Source organism: Globicephala melas, chromosome 11 (genome assembly GCF_963455315.2).
Source record: "Globicephala melas chromosome 11, mGloMel1.2, whole genome shotgun sequence".
NCBI lineage: Eukaryota > Metazoa > Chordata > Mammalia > Artiodactyla > Delphinidae > Globicephala > Globicephala melas.
In genome coordinates this window covers 44,460,768-44,479,067 of record NC_083324.2, presented here as the reverse complement: position 1 = coordinate 44,479,067, position 18,300 = coordinate 44,460,768, and the positions used below count along the sequence as shown (strand labels likewise).

Genomic DNA, 18,300 nt, shown 5'->3' with positions numbered 1-18,300 from the left:
TCCAACGGAGATGTTATGAGTATATATACCATGTAGAAATTCACAGATGTCAATATAGGTATTATCACGAAAGCAAATGTTGTTAGGTAAGGTAAAAATCAGAATTATTTATGTTTTAAAAGTTACACGTTGGTTACAGAGGACATGATCACCCTCTTTGCCTTCTAGATGTCTTATGAGACTCCATTATTAGAAACGATATTTTCAAGGACAACTTTATGATATACAATAGATTCTCCTTTTCTGCAACTGCAGGGAAAGAAGGAACATTTTCCTCTTTATTATTCTGCTAAGATTTCTTTCACAAACAGTTAGAAGGGCTGCCAATTTGAAGGGTAGATACTAGAATTGCATCAGTTACTACCGAAAGAAAAAACTTAAAATATAGAAAAAAAAAAAAAACCCAGACAACCAGATTCTAATAATGTGATATTTTGCATCTACAAGATCTATCATTAAAACATTGCAGGCCTGGGTGGTTTTACAAGTGAGTTCTAAATTTTCAACAAATAGACAACCTCTATACTATTTAAATAATTTAGAGTACAGAAAAAGATGGAAAGCTTTTTAGTTTATTTTCATAAAGCTATAATAAATCTAATACCATAACCTACTTTAAAATAGTACAGAACAAATGAAGATCACTTTTACTTATTAACAGAGGTGAGAAAATTTCAAAAAGGTAAATCAGATCTAGCAGTATATTAAAGGACCACTGTAACCAAATAGGTTTTTATCCAGGAATTCAAGAATAGTTCAAGCACTCGAAAAGCATAATTTAATATTTTAAGAAATTGAAGGAGAATAAAAACATGATCATAATAATCAGTGCTAAAAATTAGTTCAGCTAAACCAGTCTTCATTTTTAAAAACTCCATTTAAGATAGAGTGAATCTTCCAAACATGTTGAAAGTTATTTTCTAGAAATTAATTGTAAGCATTTAAAATAAACATTGAAAGCATTTTCATTAAAATTGAATAAAGAGGGCTTCCCTGGTGGCACAGTGGTTGGGACAGGGGACAGGAGTTCGTGCCCCGGTCCGGGAAGATCCCACATGCCGTGGAGCGGCTGGGCCTGTGAGCCATGGCTGCTGGGCCTGCGTGTCCGGAGCCTGTGCGCCGCAGCGGGAGAGGCCACAACAGTGAGAGGCCCACGTACCGCAAAAAAAAAAAAAAAATTGAATAAAGAGGAATGTCTTCTACTGTCCCGAAGTAGTCAGCAGTGGCGGGGGGAGGGGGATGTGTTGTTGGTAATGCTGTAAGATAAGAGAAATATTAAGTCTAAAAATGACAGTTACTTTCAGTTGCTAAGGTTTTTATACCTAGGGAAGAAAAGATTGAAATAAAAAACTTGTTGGACTAAAAGCAAATTTCAGTAAGTTGGTGGCTTAAAACATAATACCCCAAAACCAAGAGCTTTTCTTTATACTGGCATTAATCTGTTAGAAGTTTTTCTGTGAAAAGAACTCCACACCCCTGCCCCCCGCAAAAAGGCCAAAACTAAATGTAACGAGAAAATGCAAGTTATATGACGATAACTGTGTAACATTCTCAAAGACATAAGATAGGACCTGAATGAATGGAGAGACATGCAGGTACCTGGTGGTAAGATTTAAAAATACAGATTCTTCCCAAACTCATCTACAAATTTTAAATCATAATTTCATGCACACTCTTTACTTCATTAAAATGGTCCTGTGGAATAAATGTGAGATTTACGAAGAAAATCTTGAACAGGAAGGTCTCTTTTCACTGCTCTCACTCTTCACACGTCCATCCCCTCTCACAAGACGCCTTTAAAGGAAAAGTGCAGGAACTCAAGAAAGAATAAAGCTAGAACAATGAAGAGAAAGGGAACATGGGAGTCAGTAGCAGATTAAGATTTCAACATATTTCTAGGAGATAGAAGGAAGCCTGTAGAAGGATTAAACAGGCAGAGGAAGCCTGGCCCCAAAACACCCTGCGGGGTTGCCAGCAGGGTGGTGGGAGTTGGCCTTCCCACTGAAACCCCACAGCATCTCTGGCCTCTGGGGAGGAGATGAAAATAGGGATGTTTTCAAAAGTCTGTATGAGGAAAGCTCTGCACTTGATCCCTCTTACGCTTTTCTCCAATTTCCACATACAGAAGACCAAGTAGCCCTAGTACATGTCCTCCAACATGATGCCGGGACTTTTCCTAAAGAAGTCGAAGCTGAGAAGAAATCAGACAGTACCCCAGAGTAACGCCTGCCTGAATTTTCTGAGGAGGGTGGTGGTAGAAGTGATTTGAGTCTTCCCTGAAGAGAAGCTTTCCAAGCTCCACACTGCAGTGTAGGGCTGGGCTACCACGCTCTCCCCGGGTGATCTCACTCAACTCCTTGATTTCAGTGGTGGCTATACAAGGAGGATTTCCAAGTTTGTATCTTTAGCCATGACCGTCCCTGGAACTCCACTCACATATCCTATAATGCTACCTACAATATCACCATGAGAATATCTAAGCCCATGGTGGTTCAAGCAGTGAATGAGGATCTGACTCAGGTTTGTGCCGGCTCTGCACCATCTTGCCCTCTCTGGCCTCATTGTCTAGCCTCTTCTACCACATTCACTCCAGTCATGCTGCCTCGTTGCTCAGACAGGGTCTTGTCAGCCACAGCAAGGCCTTTGGACTATATCTAAATGCGCTGAGAAGTTTTCGGAGGTTTTGAGCAGGAGGGCGATATGATCTGATAAAAGTTTTTTAAAAAATCACTGTGGCTTCTGTGTGGAAAATAAATTGTAGGGAACACAAGTGGAAGCATAATGGAACATTTGGTTACTTCTTGGGTATCTGTCTCGAACATCTTTCTGTCATCCAATGACAAAAGCAGAATCCACCTGAATGTCTACAGTGGAGAGAGAGAAAAATAGCAGAAAGGGACATATGATCAGGCCAAAGCTTTTACACAGAACCCTAGCATCTTAACAGGCGGTGTTGACGTATTTACCCTCTATGGTTTCTGCAACTTTGGTGCTTCAGTAGAATTAGTTAAATCTTCTTCTATATTGACTGGTTATAATTTTTTAAATGAGCTATGTTTTCCCATTCTTTAGTTATTGATGAGGAAAATGTGAAGTTTATTATGAAACTAGTCAGGGCAGTGCAGGAGGCCCAGAAGTCGATGCTGATTTGACCTACCAGTGACTTTCAACTTATTTTTGGATTTTTTAAAAACCCTGGTACTCTAGTCCATGATATATAGACTTACAACTGAATCAGTAATGGTAATGGCAGGTTTTCTTCCCTCAAAATTTCCACATTTAGGAATATAATGTGCCTGGGGGTCCAAGAAGTAAGGATAACTTCTCAGGGGAAGGGGACAGTGTCAAGGCTGTGGTCAACAGTGTTTCTGGGATGCTGTCATAAGGAATTAACCACCATTCATCAGCTTAATGCTCTTTTCTGCTGCCTCTTCAGCTGAGTTTGGGCAGGAGGGATGTATTAAAATGAAGAGGAACAGGGATTCATGGCCTAATGTGAAATCTTGTTAAAGATGTCCTGGTGAAACAGAGGGAATCTTTTCTCCAGGTGTTTAAATAATATCAAAAGGGTAGAAAACCTTGTATTACTAAGTGTTTTTCTTTCTTGATTAATATATTCTCTTCTCTGAAAATAAATATTCCCTTATAATTTTGGCAAAACACTGTACTAGGCAATATTTTAAAAATAGAATATAAAATGAGAAAGGTTTTGAAATGCTGTATTGTATTATGCGGGTTGAGTAAAGGGAAGTGAACAGTACAACTGCGATTTTCAATTGTTTTAAAACAGTTTTTAAAGTTGAAGTATAAGTTTACTTTGAGATATATCCAATGTGTGTGTGTGTTTATATTTGTTATCTCTCTCACAAAGCATTTGAGTTTGCTAATGACAATGTTTGCTATCAAGTTAGGGTTGTCCGGTAAATTACAAGATGCCAAATGGATATACTTACACTAAAAAAGATAAATTGTTTATCTGAAATTCAAACTTAATTTGGGTGTCCTTTAAAAAAAAGGTCTGGCTGAAATTTCTAAGTAGAAAACGTGAAGAAAACAATGAAGGTAAGATAGGGTGAAGCTTCTATACAAATATGAAGTCTAATATAATTGCTAAAGTTGGGCCATGGTTTTGGCCTTAAGAGTCCTGGTTGCAAGACAAAAATGAGAATATAATCATTTACAAGATGTACCTTGCCCAGTAAGTGGGGTGAGTAGTGGGGTGAGAGTTCTTTGGGGCAAAAAACATATTCTAGTTTTTAGCTCTGAAAGAACACTTTTTTTATGGGTCTCCATTAAAGGGATCCTTTGCAATGGGGGTGGTGGCGGTACTATCTACCCCTTATTGAGCATTTATGAACTAGACAGTGTTTTTCAAAGAGAAGTTTTTGATTAAATGAAGTCCATTTTACCTTTTTCTTTTTCTTTTGTGAATTGCACTTTTTGCATCATATGTAAGAAATCTTTCCCACATCTAAGGTTAACAAAGTTTTTGCCTCTGTTTTCTCTTAGAAATTTTACAGGGGTAGGTTTATATTTAGGTCTATCAATATATATATTTTAAAGAACCATATGAGTTTCGGGGATTCCTGAGGATTCTGGCTTCTTTCATTTACTGTGGATGTTCCTTGGTGGTTCTGAGCTACCTTAGCTAACCCTAGAATTGGCACGTGCTATCAACTATTTTGAGTTAATTCTGGTACGTGGTAAAAGGTCTAGATTGAAGTTTATATTTCTGCATATTGTTTGAGCACATTTGTTGAAACTGTATTCTCAACTGTATTGCCATTGCACCTTTGTCAAAACTCAGTTGTGTTTGTGAGGGTCTAGTTCCTGGGCTCTGATCTGTGTCTAACTTTATGCCAATGCCATACTGTTTTAATTATTTCAGCATTATAATAATGTCTTGAAATCAGGTAATATTATTCTTTCAACTAATATATACATGTATAATATAAAAACTTAGTTTGTTGATTTCTACCAAAAAAAAAAAACCTATTGGGGTTTCGATTGGGATTACATTTAGTCTTAATTTTGGGAGAATTGGCATTTTAACAAAATTGAGTCTTCTCACTCATGAACAAGATATATTCCTCCAGTTATATGGATCCTCTTTAATTTCTCTCGGCAGTATTTTGTGGGGTTTAGTGTACAGGTCTTTCATCTTTTGTCAGATTTATCCCTAAATCTTTGAATTTTTTAGATGTTATTGTACATGATATTGTTTTTTTATGAGTACATATTATAATTATTTACTGTTGGACATTTAGATTGTTTATAATTTTTTCACTTACAGCATTGCAATAAATAACTTTGTACATGCAGATATACTCACATGTGATTATTTCCCTTTAAAATTTTTTAAAATTATATTTTATTGAAGTATAGTTGCTGTGCAATATTATATAATGTTATGGGGGTACAATATAGTGATTCATAATTTTTAAAGGTTATACTCCATTTATAGTTATTGTAAAATGTTGGCTGTATTCCCCGTGTTGTACAGTATATCCTTGTAGCTTTATTTTTAAAAACTGATTTATTTATTTTTTAGTATTTATTTATTTATCTATTTATTTATTTTGGCTGCACCGGGTCCCAGTTGCAGCATGCGGGCTCTTAGTTGCAGCCTGTGGGCTACTTAGTTCCGGCATGCAGGCTCTTAGTTGTGGCATGTGGACTTCTCACTTACGGCTTGCATACTCCTAGTTGCAGCATGTGAACTCTTAGTTGCGGCATGCATGCGGGATCTAGTTCCCTGACCAATGATCGAACCCAGGCCCTCTGCACTTGGAGCATGGAGTCCTACCCACTGGACCACCAGGGAAGTCCCCCTTGTAGCTTATTTTATACCTAATAGTTTGTATCTCTTAATCACCTACTCCTATTGATATATTGCCCCTCCCCCCCATTGGTATCCACTAGTTTGTTCTCTGTATCTGTGAGTCTGCTTCTTTTTTGTTATACTCACTAGTTTGTTGTATTTTTAAGATTCCACGTGTAAGTGGTATCATACAGTATTTGTCTTTCTCCATCCCACTTATTTCACTGAGCATAATGCCCTCCAAGTCCATCCATATTGCTGCAAATGGCAAAATTTCATTCTTTTTATGGCCAAATAGTATTCCATTGGGTGTGTGTATGTGTGTGTACATATATTTATTTATTTATTTATTTATATACTGCATCTTCTTTATCCATTCATCTGTTGATGGACATGTAGGTTGCTTCCATATCTTGACAACTGTAAATAATGCTGCTATGAGCATTGGAGTGCATGTATCTCTTTTCCATTTAGTGTTTTTGTTAACTGTGTTAAACTCATTTATGGGGTCTAGTGGATTGTTTGTGAATTCCATTGGATTTTCTACATCGAGAATCATGTCTTCTGCAAATAAGCAGTTAAGTCTTCCTTTCCAATCTGGATGCCTTTTATTTATTAATTTATTTTGGCCTGACTGTGCTGACCAGAACCTCCCATGTTGAGCGGAAGTGGTGAGAGCAGATGTTCCTATCTATCTTTCTGATCTCAGGGTGAGGCATTCAGTCTCTGACATATTTTTTATCAGGCTAAAGAAGTTTCCTTCCACTCCTTGTTTGCTGAGTTTTTGTTAGAAATAGGTGTTGAATATTGTTAAATACTTTTTCTACTGAGATGATCATATGGTTTTTCTTTTTTAGTTATTATGGTGTTATGGGTTGACTGTATCCCTCAAAAAATATGTGTTAAAATCCTAACCCCCCAGTACCTCAGAGTGGGACCTTATTTGGAAATAGGCTCATTGCATGTATATGTAATTTGTTAAGATGAAGTCATACTGGAATAGTGAGGGCTCCCTAATCCATTATGACTGCTGTCCTTATAAGAAGATGGCCATATGAAGCCAGAGACACAAGGGAGAATGCAGTGTGACAATACAGGCAGAGATTGGAGTTCTGCTGCCACAAGCCAAGGAACGTCTGGGGCTACTGGGGGCTGGAAGAAGCAAGGAGGGATTCCCCACTGGAGGCTTCAGAAGGGGCATGGCTCTGCCTTGATTTCAGACTTCTAGCCTCCAGAACAGTGAGAAGATAAATTTTTGTTGTTTTAACCCACCTAGTTTGTGATCCTTTATTATGATGGTAGCCCTGGGAAATTAATACATATGATTTATTACATTGACTGATTTTTGAACATTAAACAGACCTACATTCCTAGGATACACTCTGTTTAGTCAGGATGTATTGTCTTATTATTATCCTTTTAATATTTTGTTTGATAATATAATATCCTTTTAATATTTTATTGTTCCTTTATTTAATATTATTATCCTTTTAATATTATTATCCTTTGATTTGCTATAATTTTGTTTAGAATTTGTGCATCTGTGTTCATGTTTTGTAGTTTACTTTTTTATACTGTTTTTGTCTGGTTTTGATATCAGGGTAGTGTTGGTCTCAGAAAATGAGTTGGGAAGTATTCTCTCCTCTTCGTTTTTCTTGAAGACTTTGTGCAGAGTTGCTGTTGTTTTTTTAAAAAAGATTTATCAGGGGCTTCCCTGGTGGCGCAGTGGTTGAGAGTCCGCCTGCCGATGCAGGGGACACGGGTTCGTGCCCCGGTCCGGGAGGATCCTACATGCCGCGGAGAGGCTGGGCGCGTGAGCCATGGCCGCTGAGCCTGTGCGTCCGGAGCCTGTGCTCCGCAACGGGAGAGGCCACAGCAGTGAGAGGCCCGCGTACCGCAAAAAAAAAAAAAAAAAAAAAGATTTATCAGGAAGTATTTGTACCTTTAACCCCTGTAAAGTGTACAGTTCACTGCTGTTTAGTATTTTCTCAGAGTTGTGCACCATCACCATTATCTAATTCCAGAACATCTTCGTCTGAATGTTCAGAAAGGAATTTCATATTCATTAAGAGTCACTTCCCATTCTCTCCCCTCCAGACCCTTTTCAATCACTAATTTACTTTCTGATTCTATAGATTGGCCTATGCTGGATATTTCTTATATATGGAACTATATAATATGTGGCCTTTGTCTTAGCATGATGCTTTTTCCAAGGTTCATTCATGTCTGTAGCATGTATCAGTACTTCATTCTTGGTTTTGGCAGATAATATTCTATTACATAGATACACCATAGTTGCTTATCCATTTATTATGGACATTTGAGTTGTTAACACTTTTTGGCTATTTTGAATAAGGCTACTGTGAACAATTGTGTACAAGTTTTTGTGTAAATGTGCTTTCTTTCTCTTGAGTATGTATCTAAGAGTGGAATTGCTCAGTCCTGTGATCAGTCTGTTTAACCTTTTGAGGAAATAGAGTGCTTTACAAAGCTGCCATCAGCACCAGCAATGTATGAAGGTTCTAGTTTCCCCACACGCTCACCAGCACTTGTCATTGTCTGTATTCTTAATTATAGCCATCCTAGTGGGTGTGAAGTGGTATCTCCTAGTGGTTTTGATTTGCATTTCCCTGATGGCTAATGATGTTGAATATCTTTTCCTGTGGTTATTGACCATTTATATACCTTTTGGGAAGAAATGTCTATTTTCTTTGCCCTTTAAAAATTATGTTATTTGTCTTTTTATTACTGAGTTGTAAGAGTTTTTATATTGTGTGTGTATGCAAGTCCCTTATTAGGTATTAGATTTATAGCAATTTTCCCTTATTCTGTGGGTGGTCTTTTTACTTTCTTCATGGTATCATTTACAGCACAAAATGTTTTAATTTTGTTGAAGTCCAGTTTATCAAAATTTTTTTGGTTGTTGCTTGTGCTTTTGGTGTCATACCCGAGAAACCATTGCCTAACCCAAGGACACAAAGGTGTAATTACTCCTATGTGTTCTTCTAAAAGTTTTATATGTTTAGCTCTTGTATTTAGGTATTTGATCCATTTGGAGATAATTTTTGGTTGTGGTGTGGTGTACAGGTCCAACTTCGTTCTTTTGCGTATGGATATCTAGTTGTCTTAGCACCATTTGTTGAAAAGACCATTTTTCTCACCACCCCCCCATTAAATTGTCTTGGCACTCTTGTTGAAAATCAGCTTACCATAAATGTAAGCGTTTAATTAGGGGCTCTAAATTCTATTCCATTGATCATTATGCATGTCCTTATTCCAGTACTACATTTACTGGATTACTGTAGCTTTGTAGCAAAATTTGAAATTGGGAAATGTGATCCCTCCAAATTTATTCTTCTTTTGTAAGTTTGTTTCGGCTATTCTTAGTCCCTTGCATTTCCATATGAATTTTAGGATCATCAATTTCTAAAAAAAAAAAAAAAATCCAGCTGCAACTCTGAATGCTTTTAATCTGTAGATCAGTTTGGGGCATGTTGCCAACTTAATAATGTTAACTCTTCCAATCCTTGAACATGGAATGTTTTACCGTTTATGTACCTTGTTTAATTTTTTCCAAGAATGTTTCACTTTTCAGTGTACAAGTTATGTACTTCTTTTAACATTAGTTCTAAATATTCTGTTATTTTTGATGCTATTATAAGTGAAATTGTTTTCTTAATTTAGTTTTCAGATTCTTCATTGCTAGTGTATAGAGATACAATTGCTTTTTTTTATTGGAGTGTAGTTGCTTTACAGTGTTGTGTTAGTTTCTGCTATACAGCGAAGTGAATCAACTATGTGTATACATATATCCCTCTTTTTTGGATTTCCTTCCCATTTAGGTCACCACAGAGCATTAAGTAGAGTTCTCTATGCTATACAGCAGGTTCTCATTAGTTACCTATTTTATACATATTAGTGTATGTTGATCTCTTATTCTACCACCTTTCAGAACTTGTTTATTTTTATAGTTAAAAAAAAGTGGATTCTCTAGGATTTTCTGTATGTAAGATCATGTAATCTGCAAATAGGGTTTGCCTTTCTAGATGATTTTTATTTCTTTTCCTTGCCTTATTGCCCTAGCTAGAACTTCCAATGTAGTGGTGAATAGACCTGGCAAGAATGGACGTCTATCTTGTTCATGATCTTAGAGGGAAGGAATCCACTCTGTACCCATTAAGTATGGTGTCAGCTATAGATTTTTCCCTAGATATCTTTTATCAATTTGAGAAGGTTCTCTTCTATTTATAATTTGTTGAGTTTTTTTTATCCTAAAAGAGGTTTTAATTTTGTCAAATGCTTATTCTATGACTGTTGAAAGGCTCTTATAATTTTTGTCTTTTATTCTATTAATATTGCACCTAACATTGATTTTTAGATGCTAAACTAGCCTTACATTCCTAGGATAAATCCCACTTGGCCATAGTATACAATACTTTTAATATGTTGCTGAATTTGGTTTGCTAACACATTTTTTCATCTATATTCATAAGGGCTATTGGACTGAAGTTGTCTTTTCTTGGAATGTGTTTGTCTAGTTTTGGTATCAGTACTGGCCACATAGAATGAGTTTGGAAGTTTCCATTTCCTTTAGCTTTCTGGAAGAATTTGTATAGACTTGGTAGTCACCAATAAAGCCATCTGGGCCTGTAGTTTTCTTTGTAGGAAGGTTTTTAACCGTAAATTCATTTTCTCTAATGGATAAAGTGCTATCCAGGTTACCTGTGTCTTCAGAGTGAGCTTTGACCTGCTCTCTTCTCTCTGGTACTTTGTCCTATGAACTCTAGCTGCTTTGGTTTTCTGAGACTTTTCACTCTGTCTCCTCAACTTAAAATTTTTATCTGCTGGTTTCCACCTCAGTTGCCGTCCCTGTGCTTAGGCCTGGTGACCTCGTAAGCCTCTGACCTGGGACAAGAGTAGAGCTCACCTCAATTGTTCTCCATCCCTTGGGCATCACTGTCCTACATTACCTGATGTCTAGTGTCTTAAAAACCATTGTTTCATGTATTTTTCTGCTAGTTTGTTTTTGCAAGCACTTGGGTATAATCTTATCCTGTTAGTCCAGGGAAGATGGAAAGATTTTTATACCATCACAATCTTTTTGGTAGTGGTGGGGCAGGGCACACAAAACAAAACAAAACACAAACATTATCAAGTTTACAAGGATCCAAGAAATAAGCCGTCTTTGAAATTATTACTTATGATAAGCATCCTCCCATCATTTCAACAGTGAAGCAAAACTAACTCAGAAATGTTAAAGTAGACTGAAATAGAAGCATGAATGCCTGTTCGTATCTCACTAACTACCCAAAAGCTATGAAAATAGAGAAAGGATTAAATATCTTACAATCATGGGAGAATGGAAGGAGAAGCTGTTAGTGGAAAAGAAATTTTGTGCAGTTACTAGATGATAGAAAGCAGATGGAACTGAATCGAAATACAGTGAAGAAACCTATCACCCAGAACATACATAGGAAGAAACTAACCAGAAGGTAGGAACAGATGCAGATGATCTATAAACTCAGAGTGGAAAACTGATGGAGGCCCTAGGCACTTAACCAGGCTAATTGAAGGTGCACATTTAGAACTGGCAGGCCTGTCAGTCCCCTTCCCTTATTAATTTTGCTCTGCTTTATTGCAACATAATAGGTCAAGAACTGCACTGTAAAGAGAATGAACTATCTGATGTGATTTCTAGTTTGGGGTTATGCCCTAGAGAGAAGCATTGTGGAGCTTGAGGAAATCATAGAACACAGGCAGAGGAGGCAACTTGAAGAATCAGACATATACAAATGGAAAGGAAATGGAAGCCAGCTGCCTATAATAATCTGACCAATCTTTCATTCATAGAATAGAAAGCCAAGGACCACCAGACATTTGGGGAAGCATAACAGCCAGAAGGAGAGAAACCAACGTGAATAAACAGCTGAGCACAAAAGAAAGTTGATAGGAAGTGTAATGGGTTGAATTGTGTCCGCCACAAAAATGATATGTTGAAGTCCTAACTCCCAGCACTTCAGAATATTAAACCTCATTTGAAAATACTGATGGTCTAGATGTAGTTAATTAAGATGAGGTCATACTCAAGTAGGGGGGGGGCCCTAATCCAATATGACTGGTGTCTTTGTAAGAAGACAACCGTGTAAATTCAGACACACACAGGGAGGAAGCCATGTGATGGCGGAGGCAGAGATGGGAATTATGCAGCCACAAACTAAGAAATGCCAGAGGTTTCCAGCAAGTCATAAGAAGCAAGCGAAGATTCATACTATGAGTTTCAGAGGTAGCAGGGTCCTGCTGTTTGATTTTGAACTTCTAGCTTCCAGAACCGCGAGGTAATACATTTCTGTTGTTTATGTCACCCAGTTTGTGGTACTTTGTTATGGCAACCCTAAGAAAATAATATTGGGAATAAAAGAGAATTTAATAATACTTAATGAAAACATAAAACAAATGTTTAAGTAACCCACAGGAAGGTTAAAAAAAGAGAGAGGGAATCAGAAAAATAAGAAACAGGGGAAATAAATAGAAGACAATAAAATTGCATGTTGGACTTAAACCCTAGCATCTTAATATTTATCATAAAAATGTAAATGGTCTAAATGCACCAATTAAAAGACAGAGATGACTAGAATGGATAACAAAACATGGTCCAACAGTATGTTGTCTACAAAAATCTCACTTCAAATATGATACAGGCAGGTTGAAAGTAAAAGCTTGAAAAGTATATACCATGCAAATATTAATTTTTAAAAAGCAGGAGTGGCTGCCCTAATATACATGTTAATTTCCTGATTGTGATCTTGTACTATAGTTATGCAAGATGTTTCCATTGGGGAAGTTGGGTGAAGTATGTGTGGTATCTATTTGTATTGTTTCTTACAGTGGTATATGAACCTGCAAATATCTCAAAATAAGATTTACTCACCTGCAAAAGAATGAAGGTGGTCGCCTACTCATACCGTATACAAAAATTAATTCAAAATGGATCAAGACCTAAATGTAAAAGCTGAAACTATAAAGTTCTTAAAAATAAATGTAAGAGCTAAAACTATAAAAATTCTCAGAAGAAGCTTAAATCTCAGGACCTTGAAATAGGCAATGGTTTCTTAGGTTTGACACCAAAATCACAAGGAATAAAAGGAACAGATAGGGACTTCCCTGGTGGTCCAGTGGTTAAGACTTTGCCTTCCCATGCAGGGAGTGTGGGTTCAATCCCTGGTCAGGGAGCTAAGATCCCACATGCCTTATGGCCAAAAACTCAAAAAAACATAAAATAGAAGCAATATTGTAACAAATTCAATCACGACTTTAAAAATGGTCCACATCAAAAAAATCTTTTAAAAAATGGATAAATTTGACTTCATCAAAATAAAAAAATATTTTGTGCCTCAAAGGACACTATCAAGGGACTTCCCTGGTGGTCCAGTGGCTGAGACTCAGTGCCCCCAATGCAGGGGGCCCAGGTTCGATTCCTGGTCAGGGAACTAGATCCCACATGCTGCAACTAGACCTGGCGCAGCCAAATAAATAAATAAATATTTTTTTTAAAAAAGGACACTATCAAGAAAGTGAAAAGGCAACCCACAGAATGGGAAAACATTTTTGAAAATCATATGTCTGCTAAGGGATTTGTATTTAAAATATATAAAGAACACTTAGACTCAATTCTAAAAAGACATATGACCTATCTTAAAAAGTGGGCAAAGTATCTGAATAGACATTTCTTCAAAGATGATATGCAAATGGACAATAAGCACATGAAAAGATTTTCAACATCATTAGCCATCAGGGAAGTACAAATGAAAGGCCGCCACGAGTTACCACTCCACATGCACTAGGATGACTGTAATTAAAAATATAGGTAATAACAAGTGTTGGTGAGGATGTGGGAAAACTGGAAACCTCATGCATTGCTGGTGCTAATGGCAGCTTTAGAAAACAGTCTGGCGGCTCCTCAGAAAGTTACACATAGGCTTCCCTGGTGGCGCAGTGGTTGAGAGTCCGCCTGCTGATGCAGGGAACACGGGTTCGTGCCCCAGTCTGGGAAGATCCCACATGCCATGGAGCGGCTGGGCCCGTGAGCCATGGCGGCTGAGCCTGTGCGTCCGTAGCCTGTGCTCCGCAACGGGAGAGGCCACAGCAGTGAGAGGCCCGCGTACTGCAAAAAAAAAAAAAAAAAAAAAGTTACACATAGTGTTATCACATGACTCAGCACCTCCACTTCTAAGTATATACCCAAGAGAAACAAATGCTTGTCTGCACAAAAACGTTTGCACACATGTTCACAGCAGTGTTATTCATACTAGTCAAAAGGTGAAAACAACTCAGATGTCCATCAACTGATGAATGGATAAACAAAATGTGGTATATCCATACAGTGGAATATTACTACGTAATAAAAAGAAATGAAATACTAATACATGCTACAGCGTGGATGACTCTTGAGAACATGCTAAGCGAAAGAAGCCAGTCAGATAGGGTCATATTTTGTATGATTTCAAGTATCTGAAATGTCCAGAATAGGCAAAGCCAGAGAGACAGAAAGCACGTTAGCACTGGGCAGGGACTGGGGGTAGAGAGGAAGAGATGACGTGAAGGTAGCGGTTACAAGGTACAGGGTTTCTTTTTCAGGTAATGAAAAAATTCTAAAATTGGTTCTGTTGGTGGTTGCACCACTCTGAAAAATACTAAAAACCATTGAATGGCAGATATATGTTAACTGACTGAATTGTATGTCACAGGAATTATAGCTCAACAAAGCTATTAGAAATAAAATAAAACATTAAAAGGTTAAAATGCTTATGGTATGATTATTATTTCATAATATACCTTTTAATACAGAAACAATGCTTTCTCTCTGCCTGTTTAGTCAATAATGATTTGGAAACAGACAAGTTCAACCTTGTCTGTTTCTTAATATCTTCTAGAAAGTGGATTTTCCTAAACAAGTAAACAAGAATGTAAGTATTGTGCCTCGGAAAAATCAAAGTGTTTTCACACCTATAGATGCGCATACACCTGTATGAATATATGCATATATACATATGCATATAAAATATATGTTGGTCCTTTGCTTGTCACAGGTCATTCATCACTATGGATTAAAGAAAGGACTGCAGGATTTCCTTCTGATTTTGTGCTGTTAGCCTTGTTTGAGTTACTGTATGCATTTTGAAAAAGATCCATTCAAAAAAATACTCCTTTAATTAAACTTTGTACTCAGACTGACATTTTATCCGTTACGCCAAATTTTACTGTGGTTCTTGAGGAATACCAACACCATCTTCAGTTAAGCTTAAGTCATCCAATTTATTAATTTTCAGCTTCCTAACGAGGATCCTGAAATTTTTGAAGTTTCATCCAAGTGTCTGTCTATACTGGTTCAGTTGTATGGAGGAGAAAACCCAGACAGCCTGTCTCCCGAAAATGCAGAGAATTTTGCTGATTTACTGATGTCCAAAGAGGACCCGAAGGAGCAGAAGCTTCTGTTGAGGATTCTCAGAAGAATGGTGAGTCCACACAGAAACTGGGGCTTGGGTGGGTGGCCTCAGTGGCAGCCAGTAGATGGGGAGTTGTCATTTTTTTCGACCTAGTTTCATTAAAGAACTCCCAGTTACCTTTTCCCGTAGTCACCTACTGTTAACATTTATCATATTCTGCATATCTATCTGCATATACAAGTATTTTTCTTGAACTGTGAGAGAGTAAGTTAGACACATTGTTCTTGCTTACTCCTTAGTATGTGAGTGTGTATTTCCTAATGAAATGGATGTTCTGTTACTTAACTACAGTTATCAAAACCAGGAAATTTAACATTGATACAAATCTTTTACTAATCAGCCATCTGTATTCCAGTTTTGTCAGCTGTCCCCATAATGTGCTTTATAGCTTGTTTTCTGGTGTAGAAACCAGTCCAGGATCATGTATTTTAGTAGATGTGTGTCCTTAATGTGGAATAGTTCTGCAGCCTTTCTTCGTCTTTCATGACATTTCTGAACAACGGGCCAGATGTTTTGTAGACTCTCCCTCAATGTAGGTCTCTCTGATGTTTTCTGGACAATTGGATTCAGGTAAGCCCCAGAAGAAACACTGTGTCCTTGTCAATCCATCAGATCCAGAGGCTTATGATGTCTGTTTGCCCTTTACTGGTGATGTTAATTTTGATCACGTCATTAAGTCAATGTGTTGTTGTTATTTTTAAATTTTTTAATGGTTGCAAAAGGGAGATTTTCAAACTCGCAACGTTTCTAATCCCCAGTATGGTACTGTAGGAAAAATTTTCCCTTTTGCCCATTTATTTTTTATTTATTTTATTTTAGTTTAGTTTTTGGCGGCGTTGGGTCTTCGTTGCTGCACCAGGGCTTTCTCTAGTTGAGGCGAGCGGGGGCTACCCTTCATTGCAGTGCACGGGCTTCTCATTGTGGTGGCTTTTTTTGTTGCAGAGCACAGGGCTCTAGGCGCACGGGCTTCAGTAGCTGTGGCTCACGGGCTCTAGAGCGCAGGCTCAGTAGTTGTGGCTCACGGGCTCTAGGGCACAGGCTCAGTAGTTGTGGCGCTCGGCTTTAGCTGCTCCGCGGCATGTAGGATCTTCCCGGACCAGGGCTCGAACCTGTGTCCCCTGCATTGGCAGGCGGATTCTTAACCACTGCGCCACCAGGGAAGTCCGTCGCCCCATTTATTTTATTTTTAAAAATACAAATAGCTGATGTTTACTTGAAAGTACTTTTGAAGACTGACTTATTTTCTTTTTCCAGTAGATCTCGTTCTGCTGCTTTCGAAGGCCGTTATTTACAGCAGCTGTTGTGGAAGTTAGTCGAGGAGTGGAGGTCCCGTTAGTCTGTGTCGTGTTCTGGCTTGTCAGTCTGTGTTCACTTCTAGATCCAATTATCTTGAGGGGTCCTTTGGCAGTGGAGGCCATGGATGCTCCAGAGAGTTGCCTTCAAGACAGTTTTTATGCTAGTTTGATAGACAGCTGAAGTACGTGACCCAGCTAGATCTACACAGCAGGTTATGGGTGACAGAACTAGAACAGAGATAGAGAGTTACCCTCCTCGCTGCTACATTATGCTTCTGTACGGCCAGACCTCCCGACCGCAGCAATGCTTCCCGTCTAGTGGAGTCATTCCCTGAGTAACCGGATGATGACACAATCTAAGCGAGCCTCCCAAAGTGTAGGATAAATACTTCTGGGGAAAGTAGATCTTGGGCATGGTACTCCAACCTAGCACTAGATGACATTGAATCACATAGTAAGGCAAATATTGCCTCTTCCATTTTATTTTGATCTTTCTGATGATTTAAGGGGAAAGTCTCAATTTGGTACTACTGTGTCTTTAACATCTCTCGAATCCTTCAGAATGTCCCTTTTTAACAGAGAGGAAGCCTCTCAGATGACTAGCTTTTTCAGTAGAGATAAGATATTTCTTTCAAAAAATAATTTTATTCATTTAAAAATGGTGAGTCAATGTGAGGTCAAGTACTACAAAATATGGTAATATGAGTGATACGTACATGTGGCAGAATCGTGTGTTTGGTACAGAAACAAAAGCTTGGGGATATTGACCTCACATCTGATACAATTAATTTTATAGAGATTCACCATCTCGTATTTGAAAATGTGAGGGCCAGATTTAGTTTGGAATTTATAATTTCCAGATCTTTTGGGCATGGTGCTTATACTATATATGATATGACTCCACAGCAGTCACCTGGGGTGGTACCGTCGTCAAGCATGGTAATATTTCTGCTACAAAGTGTATGAACATTCACACCAAGTGGGTAAATAAAAACTGTATGTGACCCCACGTGGGTTAGGTCAGGTTTTGCCACCAAATATGGTTTTGAACCAAACTTAAGAAAAAAAGTTTTGATTTTCAGAGCTTTCTAGATTTTAGAATTGCAGAGAGATTATGGACCTATCTTTGGAATAAATTACATCATTTTTAAAAACCAGGTTAATTTAATCATGCAGGAAACAGTTAGACCCCAACTTGGTCAAAGTAACCAGATTACACCATCTTTTAGTTAATTTTACTGTCTGAAATGATTTCCTTATAGTTTCTGACCTGCCACATATAGGGCCAGGTAGGTTTTGTTGGTGGAAGAAAAGTTGAATCCAAGTGACTTTATCTGTGTATGTGAAAATAGAAGTAGTTTCTGGTTCTGCTCATCTGCTTGTTTTTTTTTTTTTAATTGTAGTAAAGTAAACATAATATAAAGTTTACCAGCCATCTGTGATAAGTGCTTTATATAATCTTCTGAAAACTTTCTAAATTAGCCATGGATGGGTCAGTGTTGGGTTCAAGTGGTACAAAACACACAATCAGGGATTCTGGGCCTTGAACTTGCCTATCCTCGGTTCTGCTTAAACTTAGTACTGAGTTCAGTACGTTTGGAGAGAAACAGCAGCAGATGACCCAGAGTTGTATGATGCCAGCGCGCACTCCCGACTGATGTGGTCCTTCCCCTCTCTCTCG

General features: G+C 37.9%; 1 protein-coding gene across 11 annotated transcripts in view; it reads left to right on the top strand.

Moving 5' to 3' along the window:
- Positions 1-18,300, top strand: part of ULK4 (unc-51 like kinase 4) — a 523,422-nt gene that overhangs the window by 377,526 nt on the left and 127,596 nt on the right. For all 11 annotated transcript variants that reach the window (XR_009565989.1, XR_009565987.1, XR_009565986.1 and 8 more), the window contains one exon: positions 15,148-15,333. Coding sequence is in view for 1 of the 11 variants with exons in the window: in XM_030846182.2 (XP_030702042.2) it covers positions 15,148-15,333 (186 nt within the window). In the remaining 10 variants the exon portion in view is untranslated. The remainder of the gene's footprint in view (positions 1-15,147; positions 15,334-18,300) is intronic.